Consider the following 23,052-nt stretch of genomic DNA (forward strand, 5'->3'; position numbering starts at 1 on the left):
TTTAGCTGCTACAGGCCAGAGCAGATGGGCATTTCCAGCAGAGAGCCCTGCCTGCTGCCTTCCACACATGGAATAGACTCTGGCGAAGCCACCAGCAGGAAAACGTCCTCAGTGCAAGAGCTACACATTTTCACAGGTATGCTGTGCAGCTCCTGTCTGCACTGGGGCAGGTGTCTTAAATCCAACTCTGCCAACCACACAGCCCATCTGCTGTGCTTTTTAGCTTCCCAGACCCCAGGCCCTGGTTCTTCTTGCATTTTCAATAATGTGGGCTCATTGATTTCATCTAGCAGGAAAAGAGAAGACAGCATTTCCTCTGGGAAATCTTTCGTCCATCTTTATTGTGAGGGCTTTCAAAGCAGCCTGTTTGTAACTTTCATTACCAGCCACTGAGCGCTCCATTAAAGTGGCCCATTAGCATTGTGGATCAGAGCATGATGGGACCTTTCATGACCTTGGCAGGCATTCTTAAGTGTCATTTCCCCCAAACACTTAGTTCCAGTTCTGCTAGACCTGGCTTTTTGAAGTCTTGAAATTACAGTCATCAACAAAAGTAGAAAGGTCAGGCTGGGCGCAGTGGCTCATGTCTGTAATCCCAGTGCTTTGGGAAACCAACGTGGGCGGATCACAAGGTCAAGAGTTGGAGACCAGCCTAGCCAACATGGTGAAACCTCGTCACTACTGCAGATACAGAAAATTAGCTGGGTGTGGTGGCACACACCTGTAATCCCAGCTACTCGGGAGGCTGAGGCAGGAGAATCGCTGGAATATGGAGGTTGCAGTGAGTGGAGATCGAGCCATTGCCCTCCAGCCTGGGCATCAGGGTGAGACTCTGTCTCAAGAAAACAAACATTTAGGTCAAGGAGCAGAACTACATCTTTTTAGTTCCCACAGGGGTAGGTAAACTTGCCTACAGCAGGTTCTTACTACATGGTGGGATATAATGAAGAAATTATTTTTTTTTTTTTGAGACAGAGTCTCACTGTCACCCAGGCTGAAATGCAATGGTGCAATCTTGGCTCACTCCACCCTCCGCCTCCCAGGTTCAAGCGATTCTCCTGCTTCAGCCTTCCAAGTAGCTGGGATTACAGGTGGGCATCACCACTCCTGGCTAAGTTTTGTATCTTTAGTAGAGACGGTGTTTCACCATGTTGGCCAGGCTGGTCTTGAACTCCTGACCTCGTGATCTGCCCTCCTTGGCCTCCCGAAGTGTGGGGAATACAGATGTGAGCCACTGCTCCTGGTCTGTAATGAAGAAATTATTAATCACTAACTGCATGCCTGCCACTGTGATAGGCATTGTGTGATGGAAGACAGAAAACAAATACATAAACTCATTCTGTTCATGGCATCATTATCTTCATCAATAATTTCCTTTTCACAGCCACCTGAGAGATCAGGTTCAAAATGATAAATGGTAACACAACCAGTAAGTGGTGCAGCCAGGGTTTAAATTCAAATCTCCAGTTCCAAAGTCTAGGTGCTTTCTTCTTGATCAAGAGGAAGATCTTTTTGGTGACTTTGTAGGAGGGTGAAATTTTTATGAGAAGATAAGACTGACATACAAGAAACAACTGAGGAGGAATTTAAGAGAATAGATCCATGTGTCCTCAGTCATGTCAGCCACAAATTCTTCCAGAGCTCAGAGCTATTGCCAAGGGAGGCTGAGCATGGAAGTAACTGGGAGAGGCTTCCTGTGAGTGTGAAGGTGAGGATGGTGGCAGGAGTGGCCAAGATGGGGAAGACCAGACTGAAGGGATTGAGCTGACCCCATAGACAGATAATCAACAGGTATTTGAGCAGGTGCATGGAACTACTATTTAAGTGACAGTTTTGGAGATGACCTTAGGTTCAGTGTACTTTATCTTAGGACAGAGAGGTGAGATAGAGGGAAGTTGCATTGGGGGAAGTTGCAGTGATCTTAAATCTGGAGGATTTCAGGCCAGGTGCAGTAGCTCATGCCTGTAATCCCATCAGTTTGGGAGGCCGAGGTGGATGGATCATTGGAAGTCAGGAGTTGAGACCAGCCTGGTCAATATGGTGAAACCCCATCTATACTAAAAATACAAAAATTAGCTGGGCGTGGTGACACCTGCTTGTAATCCCAGCTGTTCTGGAGGCTGAGGCACAAGAATTGCTTGAACCCAGGAGGCAGAGATTACAGTGAGCTGAGATGGCACCACTGCACTCCAGCCTTGGATGACAGAGCGAAACTCCATCTCAAAATAAATAAATAAATAAAAATTGGGAGGACTTTGAATGCTAGATTGAGATTAGCCAGAACTCTGAGTTCCTTAGCACAAAGTCCAGGGAGACGGTTTTAGGTGGTGGCCACAAGAAATAGAGGGTGATGAGGGAACAGATCTTGTCTCTTCTGGCTTTTGCAGGCGGAGCAACTTTTCCTGTACCTAGTCCTGTATTGTAGGCTGGTATAAGATTCATTCAAAAAAATGGATGGCTGGGCACGGTGGCTCACGCCTGTAATCCCAAGGTGGGTGGATCACCTGAGGTCAGGAGTTCAAGACCAGCTTGGCCATCGTGGTGAAACCCCATCTTAAAAAAAAAAAAAAAAAGGCTTCAGGCTGGATGTGGTGGCTCACACCTGTAATCCAAGTACTTTGGGAGGCCAAGGCAGACAGATCACCTGAGGTCAGAAGTTCGAGACCAGCCTGACCAACATGGCAAAACCCCATCTCTAAAAATACAAAAATTAGCTAGGCATGGTGGCATATATCCCAGCTATTTGGAAGGCTGAGGTAGGAGAATCGCTTGAACCCAGGAGGTGGAGGTTGCAGCAAGCCAAGATCACACCACTGCACTCCAGCCTGGGTGACAGCAAGATTCCATCGCAGAAAAAAAAAAGTGGCTTCAGTACTTAAAACACACACACAGTACCTCTTTGTTCTTCTGCTAGTAAGTAGCCATGCTTGGTTCTATTTCTTTTTTGTAGTCTACATTATGTGAGAACCAAAAATTAAAAGTACCTTCAAAATAGCCAAAAGGACTATTTAAAGGATTTTTGCTAGGGGAGCAGTTTTGGGTGATTTTAGAGCTCTAGAGAAAAATGGTGGAGGGTGAGTTGGAGACAGGGTATAGCCAGGAGGCTTGCAGGGTGGTGTAGGCCTGATCTAGATTTTGTCCTGTTTTAGTTTGGTTGGACCTTTATAGAAAACTTAGGTTTTCAGATTCCTGTTTTCCTTGTTCATGAGCAGAATGATTGAGAGTCTGGCTTAGAAGCTGGACAGGCCTGAGTTCAGACCTGTGCCCTGCCACCTGCCAGCTCTGTGACCCTGGACAAGTCAGTCTGTCTCTCTGAACCTCAGTCTCCTTGAATGTAAAATTGAGATGATTTGGTCATAGTCTCTAACTCATATGGTTGTCATGAAAATGAAATGGGATAATACATGTAAAATAGAAGCCAAGGGCCTAGCACAGAATATTAACTATCCCTCAGTCCCTGGAGTTGATCTGTGAGTCTCATGATAAGTACATATTCAGAGGATTGGTACAGAGTTTAGCAAAATTAAAGTTCCAACTAAATATGTATCTTCAGTATTCTTAGGGTTTTAAAAAATGTTTTAGTAATATAGGCAGATTTTATGATGGAATCTCATGAATTATGACTAAAAATAATTTTATAACTGTCCAGTGTAAGGTACTAAGAATGAGACAGAATTAGTTTGTCATTATTTTGAGATAAAATGTGTATACAGTGAAACGAATAGATGTTAAAGTTTGATGAGTTTTCATAATTTATGCACCTGTATAATCAACATTCCAGTAAAGATGTAGAACATTTCCGTCACCCCAGAAAGTTCCTTCATGTCCCCTCCAGTCAAATCTCTACCCTGTATAGGTAACCAGTATTCTGATTTCAGTCATTGTAGACTAATTTTGTATTTTTTTTCTTTTTTTGTATTTATTTATTTATTTATTTATTTATTTATTTTTGAGACAGAGTCTTGCTCTGTGCCAGGCTGGAGTGCAGTGGTGCAATCTCGGCTCACGGCAACCTCCACCTCCTGGGTTCAAGCGATTCTTCCACCTCAGCCTCCTGAGTAGCTGGGATTACAGGCGCCCACCACCACGCCCAACTGATTTTTTGTATTTTTAGTAGAGACGGGGTTTTCACCATGTTGACCAGGCTGCTCTTGAACTCCTGACCTCAGGTGATCCGCCCACCTTGGCCTCCCAAAGTGCTAGGATTACAGGCGTGAGCCACCACACCTGGTGGAATATACCGAATATATATATTTTTTCCAGCCCTGCACCCTCCCCCCTCCTTTTTTTTTTAATGAACAGAAATGTTTGATTTCTGTTGGATTGATACAGTACAATTTATCCTTTTTTTATGGTTAGTGATTTTAGGGTCATTTCTAATAAATATTTGCTACTCCAGGGTCACAAAAGATACTGGCCGGGCGCGGTGGCTCATGCCTATAATCCCAGCATTTTGGGAGGCCGAGGCAGGTGGATCACGAGGTCAAGAGATCGAGACCATCCTGGTCAACAAGGTGAAATCCCATCTCTACTAAAAATAAAAAAATTAGCTGGGCATGGTGGCGCGCGCTTGTAGTCCCAGCTACTCGGGAGACTAAGGCAGGAGAATTGCTTGAACACAGGAGGCAGGGTTGCGGTGAGCTGAGATAGCGTCATTGCACTCCAGCCTGGGTAACAAGAGCGAAACTCCGTCTCAAAAAAAAAAAAAAAAAGATATTTTCCTATATTTTATCTGGAAACTTTATAGTTTTAACATTTGCATTTAAGTCAATAATCATGTTGAATTTCTTTCTACATGTAGTATGACGTAGGAGTCAAGGTTTATTTTTTTTCTATATGTTTATCAGGTTTTTCCAGAACCATTTGTTGAAAAAACTTTTTATTCTCTCATTGAATTGTTTAGTTCATTTATATTTATCGTAATTACTGATATGATGGTTGGGCTCATGTCTACATTTGTTTTTGTTTCTCTCTCCCTTTTTTTTCTGCTTTTTTAATTTTATTTTTTAAAGACAGGGTTTCACCATGTTGGTCAGGCTGGTCTTGAACTCCTGACCTCAGGTGATCCACCCACCTTGGCCTCCAAAGTGCTTGGATTACAGGTGTGAGCCACCACGCCCGGCCTTTTTCTGCTTTTTAAGGGTTCATTAAAAATTTTTTTAGTATTCTGTTTCCTGCATCAACTTTTTAGCTCTATTATTTGTAGTTTTTAGATTGTCATTTCAGGAATTATAGTGTGCATCCTTAACTTATTGCAGTTGTATGTATGTATGTATGTATGTATCTCTCTGTCTGTTTGTGTTTTAGAGACAGGATCTTGCCCTGTCACACAGGCTGGAGTGCAGGGGTGCAGTGTTGGCTCACTGCAGCCTCTTCCTCCTGGGTTAAAGCATCGGCCTTCCAAGCATCTAGGACTATAAGTGTGTGCCACCATACCACACTAATTTTATTTTTTCTAATTTTTTGTAGAGACGGGATCTCACTATGTTGCCCAGGCTGGTCTCAAACTCCTGGGCTCAAGTGATTCTCCTGCCATAGCCTCTCACTGTGCTGGGACTCACTGTGCTGGGATTACAGGTATGAGCTACCATGCCTGGCCCAGTTCTGTTTAGAGTTCATAAACCATTTCATGTTTAGTGCAAGAACACAAAAACAGTAAAATTATATTTTGTTCCCATCCTTGATGATTTTTTTTTTTTTTTTTTAGAAATAAAGGTAGGTCTCCAGGGCCAGATTTTTTATTTAGAAATAAAAAATATTTCTAAATATTTTTTTAGAAATAAAGGGCAACACAGGGTCTCACTGTGTTGCCCAGGCTGGTCTTGAACTTCTGGGCTCAAGATATCCTCCCACCTCAGTCTCCCAAAGTGCTGGGATTACAGGAGTGAGCCACTGCCCCCAACCAATGATACTTTTTGTCATACATTTTATGTCTAACGATTAATTGTAGAGACAGAGTCTCTCACTCTGCTGCCCAGGCAGGTTTTAAACTCGCAAGTTCTGCCTCAGCCTCCTGAAGTGTTAGGATTACAGGCGTGAGCCACCATGCCAAGCCTACAATGTTATTTCTGCTTTAAACTATCAGTACTCTTTTTATAAATTGAGAGGAAAATGCAGACTTTTATAGTCACCCACATATTTTCCCTTTCCAGCGTTCCTTGTGTCTTCCTATACATTTGAGTGTTCATCGGTATCATTTCCTTTCAGCCTAAAGATGATCTTTTAGTGTTTTTATACTAAGGTCAACTGGGGTCAAACGGTCTCAGCCTTTGTTTCTGGTCTCTCCACTCTGGGGCCGGAGCTCCATCTTTCAACCCTGTCCAACTTCTGGTGTCTGTTGACCTCTTGGCCCTGCAGCAGTCACTCTCTGGTAGGCCTCCTGGAGTCTGCACATGTGGCCCTCATCTGAGGACCTGGGACAACCTCAGTAAATTCTGGGTGTTTCTTTCTATTCAGCTGTCTCCTTTCTAGTACCCTGCCCCCAAATTCCAGCCACTCTGGCAGTCACGAACTCGTCTTTGCCTCCTTAGCTCAGGAGACTGAGGGATGCTAAGCAGAGCCTCACTGTTGAGAAGGTGCCCCCAGGCAGAAAGTCTGGGTGGCCTAGGGGCTCACCTTGCCCACATCCTGTGTTTTAAGCGTCAAAATCTGTGCTTGCTGTCCAGCACCTGAAGACAGTTGCCACATATATTTTGTCTAGTTTCATCATATATAGCTAGAGGGCAGGTCCAGGACTGATGACTGTTCTGACTGGAAGTGGAGTCTTTGCTTTAAGTGATGTGTCTTGTTGTTAAATGTCAGGGGAGCAAGATCCCCCAGCGCTGAACATGGATCCTGTGGCCTCACCAATACGTAGCCCCTAGTGGCTGTGGATCAATTTTCCCAGCACTGCTGTTGGAGAATTCGATGTTGATCTGGTAGGCCTAGACAGAGATGGCAAAACAGTGGTTCCCAAACCTTTCTGCTTTTCTAATTCACCTGGAACACTTGTTTAAAATGCTGTTTCCTGAGACCCCGCCTCAGACCTGCCCAGTCAGCCTTAGGGGTCTTGCACTTGTTTTTCCACAGTTCCTCAAAGGGTTGGTGTAGAAGCAACTTGCTGGTCAGCATGCCTGGAAAAGACTCTCATGAACGATCCTTAATCAGTAGTTTTTTTTAAGTCAATGTAGAATTAATGAAGACCTGGGGTCTCAGGGTCAGAGTCTTTTTTGTATGGTGCGAATGCTTAGCTGATATCAGAAAAAAACTTGGAAAATGTTGGCCTTCTAAAAGTTACATTTTTTGAGCCGGGCGCTCAAAATGTGGCTCACGCCTGTAATCCCAGCACTTTGGGGGGCTGAGGCTGGTGGATCACGAGGTCAACAGATCGAGAAACATCCTGGTCAACAAGGTGAAACCACGTCTCTACTAAAAATACAAAAATTAGCTGGGCATGGTGGTGCGTGCCTGTAGTCCCAGCTACTCGGGAGGCTGAGGCAGGAGAATTGCTTGAACCCAGGAGGCGGAGGTTGTGGTGAGCCGAGATCGCGCCATTGCACTCCAGTCTGGGTATCAAGAGCAAAACTCTGTCTCAAAAAAAAAGGAAAAATCCAATTATTTGAAACTTGTAGTTCTGTTTGGGTTCATTTCTGTTTTTGTTTTAAGTGCTTTACATTTTTCCTTGTTTTTTTAGGGAGAAAGTAGAGAAGCAAGTATTTTCTATCTGGTGGCAGAAGATGGTACAGCATCGAGAAAACCGCTTGGCAGAGAGAATGGTAAATGGCTGTCCCTGTGGAGATTCCTGGAGGGGCAGGACCTCATTCAAGCCATTGTACTCATGGCCTCCCCTCCTCAGGAGGTCACTTGGCCTCACTGGAGGGCTTCTGCCTGTGACTCATGAGGCCAGGCAGGCTCTGGGGCATCTGTCCTTTCAGTGGAGCTTGTGGACAGCTTCTGGGCTGGACCACATCCTGATGTCCATTCCTTTTGCCTTGGTCATTATTTATGGCCTTTAAATTCTTTCCTGGCTTCTGTGCCTCTCTTCTACTTGACTTATTCTCTTCTCTCCTTCCTGTCCTGCCTCAGGCCATCCTTCACGCAGAGCGACAGCTTCTGCATAGGTCCTGGTTCACGTGGCACCAGCAGGCAGCAGCACATCACCAGGAGCAGGAGTGGCAAACAGTGGCCCGTTTCCACCACCGCTGCAGGCGGCTCAGGAAAGCTTTCTGCCTCTGGAGGGAAAGTGCTCGAGGGCTCAGAACAGAGTGAGTGGCTGAAAAGCCTTTCCACCCCAGGCCAGCTTTGATTGTTCAGCAGCACCGTCAGCTCCCAGTGCCTCTCTGGAGGATCACATTACCTCAGACTCTGGTTGTAAGTTCTAGAAATTCAACCTAGAAGAGTCTAAGTAAAATTAAATTGGAACAGCGGGATCTTGGGGTACCTCATGGAGCTTGCAGCCTCAGGAATTTGGCTGGGTACGGAAGTGCTCTGTGGATCTGGGAGGTTCTGCTCATTGGCCACAGCCTGCTTACACTTGGGACCCATTCGAAGTGACCATAGCCAGGTTGGGAGGCTGAGGCAGGTGATCACTTGAGCTCATGAGTTCAAGACCAACCTGGCCAACATGATAAAACCCTGGCCCTATTAAAAATACAAAAATTAGCCAGGTTTGGTGGCGCAAGGCTGTAATCCCAGTTACTCAGGAGGCTGAGGCATGAAAATTGCTTGAACCCAGGTGTTGGAGGTTGCAGTGAGCTGAGATCACACCACTGCACTCCAGCCTGGGCAACAGAGCGAGACTCTGCCTCAAACAAACAAAAGTGGCCATAGCCAGGGAATAAACTGATGGGCCCATGTTGTGATAGCTGACTGCTGCAGATATGGGATAGGGACCAGCAGCTGGCCAGTGGGTGGGCTGTAGCATTTTTAACCACACCATGTAGTTAGAGAGAGGAAGGTAGGCAGTCCATGTGTCCACTGCAGAGACTGTCCTGCTTTGGGGCCTTTCAGTATTCACAATGTGTTCTGAGGATTTCACTCCTTGTCATACTCTGGCCACATTTAACTATCTCCTCAGGCGGGAGCTTCACACCTGCACATGTGAGCTTCAATGGCACTTGAAGTCCTGGGAAGTTGTAGGCCAAATGTGATGAGATGTGCTTTTTTCTGAGAGTGCAAGTTCTTTGGCAGCTCTTCAGAGAGGGTCTAGGCTCCCCCAAAAACTTAACCAGGTAGGGGCCACAGACTGTGAGGAGGAGCCCACAGAGGGTGCCCTCGATGGGTGGGGGCAGCAGCATTGAGCTCTGGCATCTCTCCATAGGAGGATGGGCCGGGTGCAGGCAGCAGAATTCAATGCAGCCCAGCTCCTGCGTTGGGCCTGGAGCCAGTGGAGGGAGGTAAGGCATTGGTGCGGGTGCCACCCAGGCATGGCTTTTGAACATGTGGGCTGTGTGTCAGCAGGGCTTGCAGCCGACATGTGGCCAAACCACCTGAGCTGAAGGAAGAGAACAGGCAGCAGACGAAGTGTTAACTCAGTTTTATGAGATGATTGGCTCAAAATACTGTGTTCTTCCAGATACCAGGCTGTTCTTATTTGAACTTACTTCATCTAAAATTCCTGATCTATTTACAGGAGTCCTGCTGAGAGTAAAAATGTTTAAACTCACATTAATTGAGCATTTACCACAAATCAAGCACTTGCCTCATCCAGTCCTCACAGAACCCCTAAGAAGCGCGTATTTATAGATGAGGCCAGAGGGGTTAAGTAATTTACACTCACACAGATGAAGTGTAAAATGGAGGCAAAGCAGGAAGCCACCCCCAAGTGGGCCCCCAGCCCACAGTAGCTGCTTTCTTCTCTGTCTGCAGTGCCTGGCCCTGCGGGGAGCGGAGCGGCGGAAGCTGATGCGAGCGGAGCTGCACCACCAGCACACGGTGCTGCTCAGGGCGCTGCAGGCGTGGGTGGTAGGAGCTGCTGCTTCCCTCCTGAGCTCCTTGCTGTGGGGACAGGGGAGGTTTCTGGAGACTCTGTTTCCCTTCCTTGTTCTTCCTGTCCCTCCCACAACAAAGTGATGTGACAAACCTGAAACCAGCAAGTGCCTTAGCGAGGCCCTGGGACTCAGGCCTCAGGTTCTTCGGTTCTTGCTGGGCCAAGTGGAAACAAGTGCTGCTGGTGGGCCCCAGCCTTGAGGGGAAAGCAGCTCCTTGTCCAGGAGTCCTGGGGTTTGACTTAGGAGGTGAGGGCCTATGGGACAGTCTTCTCCCTGTCATCTGGGAGGGTCTGCTGGCCCTGGGACTAAAGGCTGTTGGCCTCTCCCTGCCCTTTTTGAATGCTGTGGCAGCCTTGTGGTAGAGGCACCTCTGAGGCCTGCCTAAACAGGGAGAAGTGTGGACCCAGGGGCAGCCTCCAGTCCCCCTTGTCCCCCTTGTCCCCCACAGACTTATCAGGGCAGGGTGCAGAGCATCCTCCAGGAGGTGGCAGCCAAGGAGAGCCAGCACAACAGGCAGCTGCTGCGGTGAGTCTCCCAGGCGCCTCCCAGGCTCTGGCCGGGAATGAGGAACACACTCCAAACCCCAGCGTTTTGGGGGGGTCCTGCTGAGGGCCAGGGATGATCCCAGGTCCCTAGTACCTAATATCATGGTCTTGGCTTTTCCGCTTCACTCATGAGTTCACCTTCATTTGTCTTAAGCCCCTGCTGTGTACAGGGCAGGCCCTGGAGAGCAGCTGTCACCTGCATGCCTGGAAGCCCACTTGTCTTGCTCTTCTTAGCAGTTTTTCCTCCCTGCTTCATACCTGCAAGATTCAGGGGTTTGCAAAGCTTTGCAAGATTCAGTTTTGCAAGAGATTCGCCTTGTCATCTCTTCCACTCCAGAGGCTGCAGTGGCTCCCTTTCCTATCAATTTCCAGGCATTCCCCTTCCCGCTTGCTCTGCAGGCCTGTCTCTGACTTCAGAGTCACCTCTAGTCCCTGTCGGACCATCTGCACCACGCACTCCTGTGGAGGGTGCTTATGCAGCTTCGTCCCCTTTTTCTAAGCCAAACTCTAACCTCCCTCCTTCCCAGTAGTCTTCCCACATGCCCCTTTCATTTCCTTCCTTTGTGTTTGTTCAGCACATGATTGATAATCCAGGTGGCCTCTGGGCAGTGGTTTTTAAACGCCTCCATCCTTAGCTGGGCACATTGGCTCACACCTGTAATCCCAGCACTTTGGGAGGCTGTTTGAGTCCAGGAGTTTCAGACCAGCCCGGGCAATGTAGCAAGACCTTGTCTGTACTAAATATAAAAACAGCCAGGGATGGTCATGTATGTCTGTGGTTCCAGGTACTTGGGAGTTTTAGGTGGGAGGGTCACTTGAGCCCGGAGGTCAAGGCTGCAGTGAGCCATGATCATGCCAATGCATTCCAGCCTGGGCAATGTAGTGAGATCCTGTCTCTAAAAAGTAAAGAAATAAAATAAATGCCTCCATCCCTCATATGGGGTCCCACAGAGCACCCATCCTGCTCTTCAGATAGAGTAGAATAGGCAAAAGGAACTCCCCAAGCTAACTCAGCAGCAAGCTGAGGCATAGGCAACCTTCCTCCAGGTCCCCTGCCTCTCCACACTTCTCTTATCACAGTGTGAGTCACCTGTGTTGCCACTGCCGGATTACGCCCTGTTATCCCCATAGCACCTGGAGTTTGGTCTCCAGCAGTGCTGGGTCCCTCATGCACTCTCGGTGCCCAGCCCAGAGCAGCTGCTCAGTAGCCCTTTGTTGGACGTAGATATGCATGTAAACATGGGTGTTGGTCAAACATTCTTAGGCATAGAGTCCCTGACTCAGGAGCAGGGGAAGAGGGGGAATGATTCACAGAAGCCTCCCTTCTCTCTCCATCCTGGTGTCATCTGCCCTCCCGACGACACCCATGCACCTACAGGGGGGTGTTACGTCGCTGGAAAGAGAACACCATGGCCCGCATGAATGAAGCCAAAAAAACCTTTCAAGCAAGTACTCATTACAGAAAGACCATATGTTCCAAGGTGAGGTATATGGAGGCAAGCTGGTGACCCAGGAGGGTTCGGGACTATGTTCTGGTGAGGGCATGGGGGGGTGGTACTAGAGATTTAAACTGAATAAGGAACCCAGAAAATGGGCAATTTTCCTCCAGCACATACAGAAACATCCATGTGGGCAGGTATTTAGTTTTTTAATGAATTATAAACCAATATGCATTAAAATAGAAATATAACACATCATAAGTGAAGTGGTTCTTATCGGAACCCAGAACCAGTATTTGCCTTTTTTTTTTTTTTTTTTTTTTTTTTTTTGAGACAGTCTTTCTGTCACCCAGGTTGGGGTGCAGTGGTGTGAGCTCAGCTCACTACAGCCTCCATCTCCTAGGTTCAAGCAATTCTTTTGCCTCAGCCTCCCAAGTAGTTGGGACTGCAGGCATGTGGCACCACGTCCAGCTAATTTTTGTATTTGTAGTAGAGATGGGGTTTCACCATGTTGGCTAGGGTGATCTTGAACTCCTAACCTCAGGTGATCCACCTGCCTTGGCCTCCCAAAGTGCTGGGGTTACAGGCACTTTGAATCTAAGAGGCAGAGGTTGCAGTGAACTGAGATCGCACCACTGCACGCCAGCCTGGACAACAGAGCAAGACTGTCTCAAAAAAAAAAAAAAAAAAAAAAAAGAAAACTCCAAAGCCAGCCTGTGCCTCCCTTCCCCTGGAAGGAGAACACAGGAATCTTTGCTTGGCTTCAGAGCTTGAAGAGGAGGCATTTTTAGTGGGAATGGAGTTCATGACAGTTTGCAGGCAGGCACCAGGCTTCCCCTGGGCAAGCATTTTGTTACTGTGATTTTGTAGGCATCACTCATACAGAAGAGTGGATACAACATATGTGGTTCCATTTAATAGATAGTAATAGAGGCTGGGTGTGGTGGCTCATCCCTTTAATCTCAGCACTTTAGGAGGCTGAGGTGGGTGGATCACTTGAGGTCAGGATTTTGAGACCAGCCTGGCCAACACAGTGAAACCCCATCTCTACTAAAAATACAAAAGTTAGCCGGGTGTGTTGGTGCATGCCTGTAATCCCAGTTACTCAGAAGTCTGAGGCAGGCGAACTGCTTGAACCTGGGAGGTGGAGGTTGCAGTGAGCCGATATCACGCCATGTACTTCAGCCTGGGTGACAAAGTGAGACTATGTCTCAAAAAAAAAAAAAAAATTTTATGGGTGGGCGTGGTGGCTCATGCCTGCAATCCCAGCACTTTGGGAGGCTGAGGCAGGTGGATCACACAGTCAGGAGTTTGAGACCAGCCTGTCTAATATGGTGAAACCCCATTTCTACTAAAAACAAAAATTAGCTGAGCGTGGCAGCACCTGCCTGTAGTCCCAGCTACTCGGGAGGCTGAGGTAGGAGAATCGCTTGAGCCCGGGAGGCAAAGGTTGCAGTGAGCCAAGATCACGCCACTGCACTCCAGCCTGGGCAACAGAGTGAGACTCCAGTCACAAAAAAAAAAAAAAATTATATACATCTATACACACACACACACACACGAATGAATGAAGACCCATGTGATGACTTCAGCACTTTTTGGTATCGTATGATATGTAAATCCTGGTAGAAAAGTCCCAGCAGCCGAGATGCTGGCTTCCTGTGAGGGGCTGGGGCCCTGTCCTATTGCTCAGTAGTCTGCATGGATGGCGGGTGCTTCTTGCACTGTGTGTGAGAAACAAATGGCAACAGCTTGGCCTCGCCTCTCCAGGAGGTACCATCACAGACCTGGGGTGGCCCCAGAACCCAGGAGGTGTAACTTGCTGTGCTCCTTGCCTGCCCATAGGTCCTGGTCCAGTGGCGGGAGATTGCATCAGTGCAGATATATTACCGACAGCAGGAGGACCATGCCATCTGGGAGGCCCGGAAGGTGCTGGATAGGGGTAAGTGGGGCCCCCAGAAGCAAGTCATGTTGAGGAATGTGAAGACAGTGCTGTTGTGGAGATCCCTGTAGTCCCATATGCTCTGTCTCCTCATATATGCCAGTTTTCTGTGGTTGCCCTGACAAAGTGCCACAGACTGGCAGGCTTCAGACAACACAGAATGACTCTCTCAGTTCTGGGGCCTGGCAGTCAGAGACAAAGGTGTGTCCAGGCTGTGCTCCTCCCCAGGCTCTAGGGAGGGGCCCTTCCTTGCCTCTCCTAGCTTGCTTCTTGCTGGTCATGGCTTTCCAGGACGTGTAGACCCATTGCTCCAGGCTTTGCCCCATCTTGACATGTCATTCCCATCCTGTGTCTCTGGGTCCCTTAGAAGGACTGTGGTCATATCGGATGAAGGGTCCACCCTACTCAAGTATGACCCCATCCTAACCAATTACATCTGCAGCAAGCCTAGTGCCAGATAAAATCACGATGTGAGGGTCCAGCAAGGGCATGAATATGACAGGTCTGGAGGGGGCACTGTTCAGTCCATCCTAGAAATCTGTTCCCAACTGATTGCCAACCAATTTATGTTCAAATGAAAGCTAGAGCTTGAGGTCTACAGAGAAATAAGAGAAGTTGGACTGGAATTCAGGGTGGGTGGGGAGGGGGTTGTTTTCATGGGAAAGTCCTTGCTGCTTGTCAGGTCAGCCCCCACTGTGTTAGGGTCCTGCTTCCTTGTCTAGCTGGGCCCTTGAATATTTAGGGGCCAGAGACTTTCTAATTCGACCTCAGGAAGTCCCACTGCCTGCTGTGGGACTTTGGAAAGATTGCCGGGCACTGTGGTGCACACCTTGTAGTACCAGCTACTCAAGAGTCTGAGGTGGGAGGATCACTTGAGGCTACAATGAGCTGTGATGACACCACTGCACTCCAGCCTGGGAGACAAAATGAGACCCAGTCTCTTTTTTTTCTTTTTCTTTGAGACAGTCTCACTCTGTTGCTCAAGCTAGAGTACAGTAATACAATCTTGGCTCACTGCAACCTCCTCCTCCTGAGTTAAAGCGATCCTCCTGCCTCAGCCTCCCAAGTAGCTGGGACTACAGGTATGTGCCACCATGACCCGCTAATTTTTGTATTTTTAGTAAAGCAGGGTTTCACCATGTTGGCCAGGCTGGTCTCAAACTCCTGACCTCAGGTGATTCATCTGCCTCAGCCTCCCATAGTGCTGGGATTACAGGTGTGAGCCACTGTGCCTGGCTGGGAACCCAGTCGTTTTTAAAAAATCTTTGGAAAGGTAGTCTAGAACAGGAGTCTTTGCCCCTGCTTGCAGGATGCACAGACTAGTGGCACACCCGTGGGGAGCTGTCTCCTAACAGCTAGGGTTCCCCTAGTCTCAGAGTGTCAGGAGAATCTGACACTCTGAACGGAACAGTTTATTTGTAGAATAAATGAAAATATAAACAAAAATGGAAACAATTAGAAATTGTTTAAATTGGCCTACAGAGAAATTGACCAAGTTGTTAGGTTGGTTTAATAGAGTTTGCTCTAGGACAAAACCGAATCAGCTTTGGTTTGCCTCTGACTGTAGCATGTATGTTAATGAGCATGTTTCAACACGCGTCCTGGGGACAAAACCCTGGGGTCAGCCATCCTGCTTGGCTGTATTACTGTACTACAAACATGCTGCTGGGTCCTCAAGCTCCTCCTCAGCTCAGAAACCAGCACTGTGTTTCTAGTTCACTAAGAAAGAAGCCAAGAGGTTTAGCCAGCCCTTGGGCTCTGGAGCTTCTGCAGCTGACTCTTTGGGCACCTTACCCTGCAGCATCGAGCTGCAACTGCAGACTGGATTCTGGTTAGTTTGGGTCAGCTGCCTTAAGGGTCAGGTGCCCACTCCTGGCTGTGGTGGGAAGTTAGAGGTGACGGATTTAAGTGCAGCCCGAAGCTGCTGCTTTCTGAAGGACTTTCCTTAGAAGGAGGTGGTGGCAGGCTTGGATTGCCACATCCATTACAGATGGTATGAGGAACTTGGGAGACTGGACAGCGAGACAGTGTACACAGGCCAGGCATGGTGGCTTATGCCTGTATCCCAGTGCTCTGGGAGGCCGAGGCAGGCAGATCATAACATGAGGTCAGGAGATTGAGACCTCACATCCTGGCCAACATGGTGAAACTGTCTCTCCTAAAAAAAAAAAAAAAAAAAAAAAAAAAAAAAAAAAAAAAAATTAGCTGGGTGTGGTAGAGCGTGCCTGTAATCCCAACTACTTGGGAGGCTGAGGCATGAGAATCAGTGAGAGCCAAGAATGTGCCACAGCACTCCAGCCTTGTGACAGAGTGAGACTCCATCTCAAAAAAAAAAAAAAAAGCATACACATAGTAGCTATACAGTAAATATCTGGGAAACAGTTGCCTGGCTTATTTTAAGGCTTTGGTGTCTCAGGCACACCTTGGCAGGCCATGGGTGGGGTTGGGTGCTGGGAGGAGGGACCAAGGGGAGGATGTCACAAGACTCATTATGCAGGGTGCTGAAGGTGCAGGCTGGGGGTCATAACCTGGCTCTGTGTGGCCTCCAGCAGGGCCCCCTTTGTGAATCTCAATGTCTCCATCTGTAAAATGGGGATAACAGAGCCTACCTCTTGGGGTTGTTGTGGAGATAAGTGAGATGACAGGTAGATACACACTTAGGGCAGAGCCCAGGCATCAGCAGGCAGCATGAACATAGGTGCTTCCTACTTGTGATCTGCTATCTTCCCTGCCTGCTCCAGTGGGTCCCGGAGAGCTCCTCATCTTGGCATCTGTGCCCTGCTCTCAATCCTGTTCTGTTGCCTCACAAAGGAAGTTCTCTCAGGGCCCAAGAAAGATTCATCAAAGGGAGAATCTGGTGACACAAAAGCAAAATGCAGGATGTGGCCCATGCTGCAGAGCCCAGGCAATCAGAGGACGTGGCTTGGGCTGGTCTGACTACTCTGACTAGGCCTTGGTTTCCATCCTGGCAAAACGGGCTGCTGTCTCCTTCAAGCTACAGCTCAAGTGGGGCTCCTTCTCCTCCCTCAGATGGAGGGTCTTCTTCCACATGCCCAGAAGCATTTTGCATGTGACTCTGAGGGGGCCCCTGGTACTCCATAAGGCTGTGAACAGGCTTATGGCTCTGGGAAGGCCCTTGGGGAGAACAACAGTAAACAGATCTGATTCCACTACCCAGGGGGTTCACTGTCGGCAAAGGTGGCCAGAGAGGGGCATGGAACACGTGGTGGTTTTACCATGTGGGCTGGACACCCGAATTCTATCCACACATAGCCACCTCTGCTGTCTGCACCTTCACCATTACATAGTCACTGGTGAAAATCCCACAAAACAGCAAACTCTGGCTTGGCTCTGCCTTAGGTTGTCTCCGGACCTGGTTTCAGCGCTGGCGGGACTGCAGCCGGAGGTCAGCCCAGCAGAGACTGCAGCTGGAGAGGGCAGCCCAGCACCACCACCGGCAGCTGCTACTGGAGGGGCTGGCCCGATGGAAGACACATCATCTGGGGTGTGTCAGGAAGAGGGTGAGGCCAACAGTGGCAACTCTCCAAGATCCCCCTGCCTGGCAAGGAGTGTCCAGTCCGGAGACCATTTCTCAGGAAGGGATCTCTCCAGGCAGCCGATATGAGTGGTGGGTGATTTGGGGTTCTGTAGGACAAGGCTGCAGGAGGCTTTCCTGGGCATTTAGTGGAGACTGGGGGGGTTGTCAGCCCCAGAATCCATTGTCTCCCAGGGAAGATGGCTTAGCAGAAAAACCTGGTTCCTGCTGACCCTCGGCTTATCAGTGCTGGGGGACCTACAGAGTCCCCTAGGGACTCCCTGGCTGTGCAGGAGACCTCTGGCACCATCCAGCAGCCCTGGCAATGGGAGGACATTCAGCTGGGCTGGAAGCCTCACCCTGAGGCTGGGTTAGGTCAGGACCCACCCCAGGCCGTCTAGACTAGTCACACTCTCTGCACTTGCTCTCCCCCAGCTCCTGCACAGGCAGAGCACCCAACTGCTGGCACAGAGACTCAGCCAGACCTGCTTCCACCAGTGGAGACAACAGGTAGGAGCCCAGGAGATGTCCCCTCCATACTCCCTTCTTCCTCTGGCTTGTGAGGCCCAGGCAGTGAGTGACCTTCTAGTCACTCTAGCCCACACCTCTTGTTCAGTATTTTTACTGTCACTCTCCCCAGGGCCACCTCTTCTACCACCTTCCAGTCATTTCCTGGCACTATCAGCTTTCTTCCATCTGTAGCCTGCATAAGACCAGTAACTCCAAGGCCTGGTTTCTCTACACTGTGTATTAAAAAATACGTCAGTGGGCTAGGCGTGGTGGCCCACACCTATAATCCCAGGACTTTGGGAGGCCAAAGCAGAAGGACCACTTGAGCCCAGGAGTTCAAGACTAGCCTGGGCAACATAGTAAGACCCTATCTCTACAAAAACAAAATAAAAATTAGCTGGGCGTAGGTAGTGCGCACCTGTGGTCCCAGCTATTTGAGAGGCTGAGGCGGGAGGATCGCTGGAGCCCAGGAGGTCGAGGTTGCAGTGAGCTGTGATCATGCCACTGTACTCCCGCCTGGATGAGAATGAGATTCTATCTTAAAGAAAAAAAAATCAGGCCAGGCACAGTGGCTCACGCCTGTAATCCCCACACTGTGGGAGGCTGAGGTGGGTGGATCACCTGAGGTCAGGAGTTTGAGACCAGCCTGGCCAACATGGCAAAACGCCGTCTCTACTAAAAATACAATTAGCTGGGCATGGTGGCATGTGCCTGTAGTCCCAGCTACTAGGAGGGCTGAGGCAAGAGGATTGCTTCCAGCCTGGGCAACAGAATGAGACTCCATCTCAAAAAAAAAAAAAAAAAAAAAAAAAAAAAGCCAGGCAAGGTGGCTCACATCTGTAATCCTGGAACTTTGGGAGGCCAAGGCGGGTGGATCACGAGGTCAGGAGTTCAAGACCAGCCTGGCCAACATGGCGAAACCCCATCTCTACTAGAAATAGAAAAATTAGCTGGGCATGGTGGCATATGCCTGTAATCCTAACTACTTGGGAGGCTGAGGCAGGAGAATTGCTTGAACTGGGACCCAGGAGGTGGAGGTTGCAGTGAGCTGAGATCGTACCACTGCACTCCAACCTGGGCTACAGAGTAAGACTCCATCTCAAAAAAAAAAAAGCATAATATCTAAAAATTATATGAAATGTGTTTTAAGGCTTTGCTGGGATCTCGATAAAAAGCCAAGAGGGATCGTGCAGAGCAGCGCCTCACGTCACCAGCTTCCTCTTCCCGCCCTGTTGTCCTGTTCCCACCATTCCAGGGACCTCAGCCCACTGCCTCCACATATCCTCCTGCAGGAGCCCTTTGCCACCTTCTTTCTTAAAAGTCCTTCCTTGGGCCACAGATGGAGCGTGTGTTGAGCACCTCACAGCCAGGCATGGGGCTGGCCTTTCCTAGTGGAGTAAGGGGAGCCTCGATTAGAGAGAGGAACGAACCGTGCAGGGCCCTGTTATCAGCATGGCCTCACTGAAGGGGCGATGGGGAAATGATCTGGTCTTTCTGGCCCTAGCTGGCAGCCAGGAGGCAGGAGCAGCAGGCGTCAGTGCGGGCCCTGTGGTTCTGGGCCTTCTCACTGCAGGCAAAGGTAATTGGGACTCTGCATCCTGCCATCCCTGCCTCTCCCTCAGGCCTAAGCCCTGCCTTGGGTGGAGGGAGGGCACCTGGTCTGTGGGGGAGTCCTAAGCAGGGAGACCTGGGCCTCACCTCCTGCCCTTCCTGGAGGTGTGGGCCACGTGGCTGGCCTTTGTGCTGGAAAGGAGGAGGAAGAAGGCACGGATGCAGCAGGCGTTCCAGGCCTACCAGGGGCAGCTCCTCCAGGAGGGTGCCATGCGGCTCCTGCGCTTTGCAGCCGGGATGAAGGCCTCTCGGCAGCAGCTGCAGGCCCAGCAGCAGGTCCAGGTAGGTCCAGGGCCCTACCCCTTCTTGTGAGAAGCAGGCAGGGTGTGGCATGAGCTGACTGGAGGCTGTGTTGCAGGCGGCTCACAGTCTCCACCGTGCTGTCCGCCACTGTGCCACACTCTGGAAACAGAAGGTGCTGGGCCGGGGCAGGGAGCCTCAGCCCCTGGCACCCATCACACCCAGCAGAAAAGTGACATTTGAGGGTACCCTTCTCAACCGCATTGCTGCTGGGGCTGGGGATGCCACCCTGGAGACTAAGAGGCCACAGGCTCCTTGGTCTCAGGGAGCTCTGGGCCGCCTGGCTGCTAGGGAGCCCCATGCCCTGGAATTGTGAGTACCCCCATTCTCACCTTGTCTTCCTCACTCCCACCTTGGGCAGAAGTTTGGATGGCATATCAGGGAGGGAAAACGGGCCCTGACAGGGGATGGGATGGGCTGCTCATGGTCTTGTCACAGCTGAGCTGCTGGGAAACCCCTGTTGTCCAGCCAGATCCCATCCCTCCCACAGCAAGGGGGAGAGATTGGAGTGGGATTTCCAGACCCTCTCTCCTCCTGCCCCCTCCCGTCCTGCTGACATGATCTTTTTCGAGTCATACACGAGTTGACAAAAGGAACAAGCTCAGCTCCTGCCTGCGCCTGCCAGTCTCTCTCCTGCTCCCTCAAAACCAAGACACTGGTTTTTTTGTCAGAAGCCTCTCATTTTTGTGTGAGCTGGCACCTATCCCTCTGCCCACCCCTTCTATGGTCTCAAACCCTAATCTGCCCTGCCCTGTGCTGGTGAAGCTGGTGGCTCCCACAGCAACCAGTGCTGAGAGCCTTGGGCCTCAGGGATCTCAGGTGGGTGCATGGGGTCTGGGCCCTGGTCCCTGCTTTGCCCCTCACTGCCTGACCTTGATGGGAACCTGAATGTCTCAAGCTGCTCCCCTGTGACATGGACTCTGGTGACCTGTACACCTGCGTCACCAGGGTTGCTGTGCAGGTCAAAAGAGACAATGTGGGTGAAGCACCTCCTGGCATCAGGTACCTTTTGTTGGAAATGCTGGGAGCTCTCTGGCCCAGGCCCACCCCAGCTTACTTGCTGACCTTGGCCTCGCCTTCTCTGACCTTTAGTCTCCCTATAAAATTGGAAGGGTCTGACTAGTGACTCCCCATCTCACAGAGATCTCAGACCCCCTGCAGCCCTTGGTCAGCCCAGGGGAATAGAACCTGTTTCAGGCCGGGCATGGTGGCTCACACCTATAATCCAAGCACTTTGGAGGCCAAGGCGGGTGGATCACCTGAGGTCGGGAGTTCAAGACCAGCCTGACCAACATGGAGAAACCCTGTCTTAAAGAACCATGTTTCTTCCCAGCAACACTGCCCACTCATCGAGGAAGCAGCCGCGACGCCCACACTTCCTGCTGGAACCTGCGCAGGGCCAGAGGTCCCTGGAGGGTGGCACCATGGGGAGGCAGGGGTAGGTGGTCAGGGGGCCCCAAAGGCAGCTGGTACCTCCATCGGGGCCTGTGTTTTGCCAGCCCTAGGGTGAGTGGCCCCCTTTCCTTCTTGTTCTTTGGTCCCAGAGGAGGGTCCTGTGGCCTGACCACACTTTTGCCTTCCCTCTGCTCAGGCCTCAGAAGCTGCAGGAACATGGCCTAGGCATGGCTGAGCCAGCAGGTCCCTCCCTGACACACCCCTTCCTGGCAGAGGCCCCGACAGCACCGGTCCCACACAGCCCCCTGCCTCGGGCCCTGTCCAGTGCCCCTGGCCCAAAGCAGGCCCCGACAGCAAGCACGGGCCCGGAGCTGCTGCTGCTGCCTCCTTCCTCCTTCATGCCCCATGGGGCGGCTGCACCAGCCAGGGTATGTCTTCCACCAGCAGGCCTGGGTACTGGGTTCCCACTCTTTGGTCTGGCCTCTGGTGCTATTTCTCATACCACAGCTGTACTCAGTTTTTCTGGAAGATCTTGGCACAGGGAGGCCATTCATCCATTTGACAGGCGTAGGTACCCACCATATACCAGGTCCAAGGATCACAGCAGTGAACAGCCTGTCGAGGGCCCTGCCATCCTGAAGCTTATATTCTAGGCAGAGACAAGCCAAGAAAAACCCCTGCCTGCAGACCAGTAAAGAGGCTGCAGATCATGTAGGGTCCTGCAGGCCACGGTAAGGAGTAGTCTGGGGTTTGAGAGGAGTAGAAAGTCGGGGAAGGGTACTGGCAGGGAGCACCGTGTCAGGTTTCTGTGCAGGCTCTGGTCACCATGACCATGTGGTCCAGGCAAGCAATACTGGTGGCCTGGGCTCAGCGGTCACCATAGAGGGGACAGATACTCTCTTGGAGGCAGACAAGGCAGGGTGTGTTCTGAGGGATTTGTTGAGTGAGGGGAAAGAAGGAATGCAGGCTGATTTGGGCTGCTGACTTGAATAACTTGGGGAACAGTGGTTCCTGGAAGGAGGAACTGGGGGGTGGGGACTGGTTTTGGGTGAAGCATCAAGGGTCTGTTTTGAAACCAGGCTCTTGATGTCAAGCTTGAGAGAACGCAACCATTGAGTCTGACCTTCAGGGGAGAGGTCAGGGCCAGGGATCAAGAATCCTCAGCACAGCCACGGCAGTCTCTAGGAGGAGAAAGGGGTCAATACTCCAAGCGGGGAGCCTGGGCAGGGACAGCCAGAGAGTGTGAGTTCAGTGATGGAGGTGACAGCTGCTGTTAGGCCACCAAAGATGCTGGTTCCTGAATGGGGCTGAGGGAACAGGAAGGAGCCAGTTCCTGTGGTGAGTTTGGCCTTATGAGGCCACTGGCCCTGGCTAGAATGGGGTGTGGGTTTGAAAGGGTTTTGACCCCTGTCTGGTGATGGAAGGGGCAAGTCTGCTCTCACCAGGAGAGGAGGGCATGGAGGAGGCTGTGGAGTACTGGCCTTTCACTGACCACTTCTCACATCAAAGCTCAGCAAGGTCATGAACTCAGAGCAAGGTAGGGCTGGAGGGTTGAGTAAGGCTAGGAACAGCTGCTCAGGCAGTGGAGGCGGGAGGCAGACTGTGACGATACGGGGTGCTCTTGGATGCTTGTGAGACTTTCTTCTACAGTAGCAGGCCCTGCGTGAGCTGGCACAGCCACTGCTTGGAAAGCCCAGCTCCTGCAGCTGGGGCCTGGTCTTCCCCAACCCCTGCAGGGCAGGCAGTGCCCCCTTCCCAGCTTCCTCCTAGCTTCCCTGCTAAGCATCCACTCTTCTTTCCTTTGCAG

At 50.3% G+C, this 23,052-nt stretch overlaps 1 protein-coding gene across 22 annotated transcripts in view; it reads left to right on the top strand.

The window, feature by feature from the left end:
* SFI1 (SFI1 centrin binding protein) overlaps positions 1-23,052 on the top strand; it is a 115,723-nt gene that overhangs the window by 91,209 nt on the left and 1,462 nt on the right. For 12 of the 22 annotated variants that reach the window (XM_078338772.1, XM_078338792.1, XM_054240310.2 and 9 more), the window contains 15 exons: positions 6-136; positions 7,673-7,754; positions 8,065-8,243; positions 9,299-9,374; positions 9,847-9,942; positions 10,417-10,493; positions 11,892-11,994; positions 13,798-13,894; positions 17,255-17,415; positions 17,865-17,939; positions 19,444-19,518; positions 19,656-19,832; positions 19,909-20,162; positions 21,184-21,288; positions 21,442-21,673. In XM_078338772.1, the coding sequence (XP_078194898.1) occupies positions 6-136; positions 7,673-7,754; positions 8,065-8,243; positions 9,299-9,374; positions 9,847-9,942; positions 10,417-10,493; positions 11,892-11,994; positions 13,798-13,894; positions 17,255-17,415; positions 17,865-17,939; positions 19,444-19,518; positions 19,656-19,832; positions 19,909-20,162; positions 21,184-21,288; positions 21,442-21,673 (1,920 nt within the window). The remainder of the gene's footprint in view (positions 1-5; positions 137-7,672; positions 7,755-8,064; positions 8,244-9,298; positions 9,375-9,846; positions 9,943-10,416; positions 10,494-11,891; positions 11,995-13,797; positions 13,895-17,254; positions 17,416-17,864; positions 17,940-19,443; positions 19,519-19,655; positions 19,833-19,908; positions 20,163-21,183; positions 21,289-21,441; positions 21,674-23,052) is intronic. The other 10 variants (XM_054240315.2, XM_078338718.1, XM_035270050.3 and 7 more) reach the window with 3 other exon arrangements.

The sequence above is a fragment of the Callithrix jacchus genome, chromosome 1, assembly GCF_049354715.1.
Source record: "Callithrix jacchus isolate 240 chromosome 1, calJac240_pri, whole genome shotgun sequence".
NCBI classification, from domain to species: domain Eukaryota; kingdom Metazoa; phylum Chordata; class Mammalia; order Primates; family Cebidae; genus Callithrix; species Callithrix jacchus.